Here is a 5,000-nt window from a genome sequence, read left to right on the forward strand (position 1 = left end):
TGAATTAATTTCAAGAGGATATTCCCTTTATCCTCCCCCTTTTTTTTTTGTCTCTAGCAAAACCACGTACGCAAAAAGGTAAATGATTCCACTTGTAATGCTGTGGGCAACACAAAATACAAATTGGTTCAAAAGGTAAAGCTGACTTAAGATAAAGTACATTGTAAGTAAACCATATTATCTCAATTCCAAATTACAATAAGAGCACTGGACAATCAGATCTGTTGGAATTGATTAATCCCTTTTTTTCCCCAAGACCTTGTCAGAGTTTGGCTAACAGAAGTAGTGATGTATTGTAATGATTAGAAGCAGGATGTGAACTGGGGTCTTTAACCTCTCCTTCCTCTCACGCCCAGCCCAGATAACAGGAGGGACATCCAGGGGGGAGGGGCTTCAGACTTTGGCCAGACCTTATTGGTCAACTTTATTGACACTCATGTTTGCCTTGATTGACGGATCTATTTTCCCGGATTGATTGTCACCTTGGCTCCTTCCCACCCAACGCCACATGTTGGCAGTTAATAGTTACCTTTCTTACAAACTCTCAGATGTTAACCACGCTCAATTTTAAATTGCTAATGCTTCCCGATGCAACAATAAGAAATAGAAACAAAACGGAAATATATCTTGAAAAAAATGCAAATACGTTTCTTATCTCCTCAAAACATTAAAAAAATGGGAATTAAGTCAGCCAGAAAGAAGGCTGAGCACTTTATCACCCCAAACAGCTCCGCTCTCCCTCGTGCTCCTGCGAAACCACGAGAGTGATTAGGAAGTGATTTGTTATTGTTAAACGTGGATGGTGCGGACAAGTCTTCCTGAGCTCGCCTATCTCTGCTCATCAAAAGGTCGGAGGAGGTCAGATAAGGACTGTCTGCAGAGGAGGGGGGGGGGGGGGGGGGGGGGGAGGAGCAGGAGGAGGAGGAGGAGGAGGGGGGAGGGGAAGGTGGAGAAGCTACCTGATGAAAGGATAAAAAACAACAGGAAGAGAGAGAGAGAGGAGAGGAAGGACTGTGTTCACATGCCACTGGTGTTGAGAGGCATTCTCAAGAAGGTGTTGGGATATTGATCGGCTATTGGTTACTTAGTAGTGTAAATATTGGTCTTGTGTAGGATGCCATGTTAACGGTTTTACTTCCTGCCAATGGTTCTAAGAGCAAACAATAGCAAGCTTAAATGGTTTCATGTTTCCTTCGGGGGGGGGGTATTCAATACGATTTTTTACTTAATTGATTTCATGTTTGATTATCAAACACATAAAAACTCAACCCCTTTTACCCGAAACAGAGCACATTAATTAGGCACATAGGCAGGGTTTGAAGAATAGTGAGGTCCGATGGGAGAGGGGCTGTGGGTAGGGGGGGGTTTGAGGCGTAGCTTCAGTTGTGGGGGGGGGGGCACCACCAAATGTCACACACAATGAACACAAAGTTACAAATCTAAACTGAATTTACGTCTTCCTCATATTCTTCCCATTATCCTCTCTCTCTTCCTACATTTTTTAAACAATAACAAGTTCTTCCTTTCCCTCCCTCCCCTCTTCTCCTCTTGGCCTGCCCCCTCCCCTCTCCCCTTGTGTATTATGATGTACGAGTAGTCTGTAAAACAAGTTAGTCTTTGAAGGTATGTGCTAATAGGTGCTATTACCTTCACTCAGCCACTCCCACACACAGACACACTCACACGCACACACACACACCAAATAACCTACACGTACACACACAAATACACTGACACACACAGATGAATGTACACATACAGACACACACACACACACACACACAAATGCCCCCCCCCACACACACACACACACATACACGCTACACACTCTTTCAAACGCACATTTTTCCTGCAAAGCAAATTGTTGTATCAATGCTTCACTTTTGTATTTCTCCCCCTCCCCTCCCCCATCTCTCTCTCTCTCTCTCTCTCTCTCTCTCTCTCTCTCTCTCTCTCTCTCTCTCTCTCTCTCTCTCTCTCTCTCTCTCTCTCTCTCTCTCTGTCTCTCTGTCTCTCTCTCTCTCTCTCTCTCTCTCTCTCTCTCTCTCTCTCTCTCTCTCTCTCTCTCTCTCTCTCTCTCTCTCTCTCTCTCTCTCTCTCTCTGTCTCTCTCTGTCTCTCTCTCCCACCTCCACCTCCCCTCTATCTGCCGTCCCCCTCCCCCACCTCCTCTCTGTAATTAGAAGTGTGTCTGGCTTTGTTGTGAATAGCAGGCAGGAATGCCCTGACAGGCTCGTAAAGATGACATCAAACTTCCGAGACGCCGGCAAACAACTTGTTCCTCTGCACTTAAACATGGCAGAATAGACAAATAGAGGAGACGGAAGAAGAAGAAACAAAGACAGAAACACAGAGAGAAAGAATGAACCAAACAACAAACAAAGGAAGGAAGGTGAAAAGAATGGAGGAAGGAAAGAAATAGAATGAGTGTGGAAGTTATCGTTACAGAGTGCAATTTAACCTAAACACATCAGGTACATGCAATGTCAATCCTAATATTGCTTTTAACATATTTAACATGGCCTTTATGCTCCTTGTCTCTCTCTAGTTTTTACTACTGACTACCTGCTTCAACTATCTCTCTTTTTTTTGAACACCCCACTCCTTCTGCTCTTCCTTCTCTCTCTCCTCTCCTCCCCCTCTCTTCTCCACACCTCCCCATCTAATCCCCCTCTCCTCCTGGCCAGACTGTCTGCCTTCTGTCCTTCAACATGAAAGATGAATGAAGTATTCCCCTGTACTTTGCTCTCAATGGTGGAGGAGAGGGGTGAGGAAGGGGGGGGGGGGGGGGGGGAGGTAGAGGAAGGAGTGAGGTAGAGGAGCGGGGTGAGGTAACGGAGGGGGTGAGGCGGTGGGGTGAGGGGGTGAGGTTCAGGGGGTGAGGTAGAGGAGAGGGGGTGAGGGGGTAAGGACGATAGTGAGGAGGAGGGGCAAGGGGGTGAGGAGGAGGGGTGAGGGGGTGAGGTTCAGGGGGTGAGGTAGAGGAGAGGGGGTGAGGGGGTGAGGTAGAGGCGAGGGGTGAGGAGGGAGTTGAATAGCAAGGGGAGGCTGAATGAGAAGGAAAGATGGATAGATGGGGTCAAATGGAAGCAGAGAAAGGAAGGGTACGGTGGGGTCAGGACGGGTGGGGGTAACGGGGGGAGCATGATGAAGCAGTAATGGAAGTGTGTGTGTTTGAGTTAGGTGGCGTGTGTGGTGGGGGGGAGAAGATGTATAGCCACTGGACGGAAGAAAGGGGCAAATTGCAACGGAAGGTATTAAAATGTAAAGGTCTTTAGGACATGTGTTGTTTTTTTTTTCTCTCTCTCTCTCTCTCTCTCTCCCTCTCTCTCTCTCTCTCTCTCTCTCTCTCTCTCTCTCTCTCTCTCTCTCTCTCTCTCTCTCTCTCTCTCTCTCTCTCTCTCTCTCTCTCTCTCTCTCTCTCTCTCTCTCTCTCTCTCTCTATGTCCTCTTGTTTGGTATACAAAAGTGTTTGTCTCAACTTATGAATATATTACCATAGGCAGTAGCTTATGAACTCAACATCATAGACAATGATATCCTTCAAAAGAAGTGGATCCAGTATGGAAGGTTTTTCAGTTTTTCTTTGGAGAAAACTTCCTAGCAGAAGTTTTATATCTCTAGCCGTTGCCTGACTGTGTGACTTTACCAGGCAGGTCATGTTTGATGTCACAGATGCAGCAAGAATTCAAAATCGAATCCAAGACATTCTTTATTGAACGTTTTGTTGAAGCATGCTCCCTAATCTGTGAAGGGGTCTGGAGACCGCTGGCCATATCGGGGGGTGTTTATATCCACCACTATGATCTACCTGTGGTTTATAAGAAACATATCCCAGCTGAACTCTAGACTGGCACAGAGTCCTGGAACCAGCTGAAAGCGCCAGGTTGTACGGACAAAAGTTAGACCGTTGACCTGCCGGCGCTGGTCAGAGCAGTCAGGAGGTCGGGCTCTTGGAGAGGTGAGGGGTCATGCAGGGGTTAAAGTGGTGGTAAAGGGGGAGGGGGGGGTCGGCATATCAACACCTTCGTCCAAGCTGTGTGCATGTTTGTGTGTGTGTGTGTGTGTGTGTGTGTGTGTGTGTGTGTGGTGGTCAGGTAGAGGGTTCGGTCCGTGGCTGGAGGATAGAAGCCTATCTGTCTCCCACGGCGACAGGCTGGACCACCTATCCTTCCGCTTCCTCTAAATATTTACAAAGTATCGACCAATCAGCGACAGGCGAGCCCCCACACCCCATTAAGGGCGCAAGCGGAGGGTGTGTGCATGCATCTGCGGGCATTTGTGTGTGCGTGCGTCCGTCGGCATGAGCTGGTATTGTGTGTATTGTGTGGCATGTGCATTTGAGCATGTGTTTTTGTGTGTGTGCGTTTGTGTGTGTGTGTGAGGACCCTCTTCAGACTAAAAGCTCTGGAGTCATTAGGCCAGGCTGTAAACACACTGTCAGTGTTCCCATCACTTTGTCTAAACACAATCACACGTCAACTCGGATACGTTCTCTCTCTCTCTCTCTCTCTCTCTCTCTCTCTCTCTCTCTCTCTCTCTCTCTCTCTCTCTCTCTCTTAGCCAGGGTTCTGGGTTCAAAGTGCATGTGCCCATTCTACCCTGTAAGCACAGTGGGCATTCTCATGAACGACCTGCCTCTCAGACTATGAATGAGTCTGCCTGGGGACACAAGCAGAAAAACTCACGCTTTCAAACACTTATAAATATTTGTACTATCAAGCTGCATCATTAAGGTTTTGTTATTAGTACGGGAATCGAACCCCTAACCTTGGCACTAATGCCAGGGTTAGGGGTTTGATTTCTTTATGGGTTGCATCACTGAACCCTTCGATGCAACCCTTAAGAATGTTTGCTCTCATGGTATAAACACACAATGATACACATTAAACACATCATACAAATAAACAAATACCACTCACGCAATCACAAGTGTACAGATTCTTCACTCCAAACAATAAACAGACGTGAACAAACATTACCTGTCTTGATTTAATCTTC

General features: G+C 46.8%; 1 protein-coding gene across 1 annotated transcript in view; it reads right to left on the minus strand.

Moving 5' to 3' along the window:
- LOC115553836 (RNA-binding protein 25-like) overlaps positions 1-4,525 on the minus strand; it is a gene marked incomplete at both ends in the record, with an annotated part of 59,017 nt that extends 54,492 nt beyond the window's left edge. The window contains 3 exons of the mRNA XM_030370366.1: positions 1,882-2,107; positions 3,281-3,449; positions 4,491-4,525. Of these exons, the coding sequence (XP_030226226.1) occupies positions 1,882-2,107; positions 3,281-3,449; positions 4,491-4,525 (430 nt within the window). The remainder of the gene's footprint in view (positions 1-1,881; positions 2,108-3,280; positions 3,450-4,490) is intronic.
- Between the last annotated feature and the right edge of the window lie 475 nt (positions 4,526-5,000).

The sequence above is a fragment of the Gadus morhua genome, chromosome 11, assembly GCF_902167405.1.
Source record: "Gadus morhua chromosome 11, gadMor3.0, whole genome shotgun sequence".
Taxonomy (NCBI): domain Eukaryota; kingdom Metazoa; phylum Chordata; class Actinopteri; order Gadiformes; family Gadidae; genus Gadus; species Gadus morhua.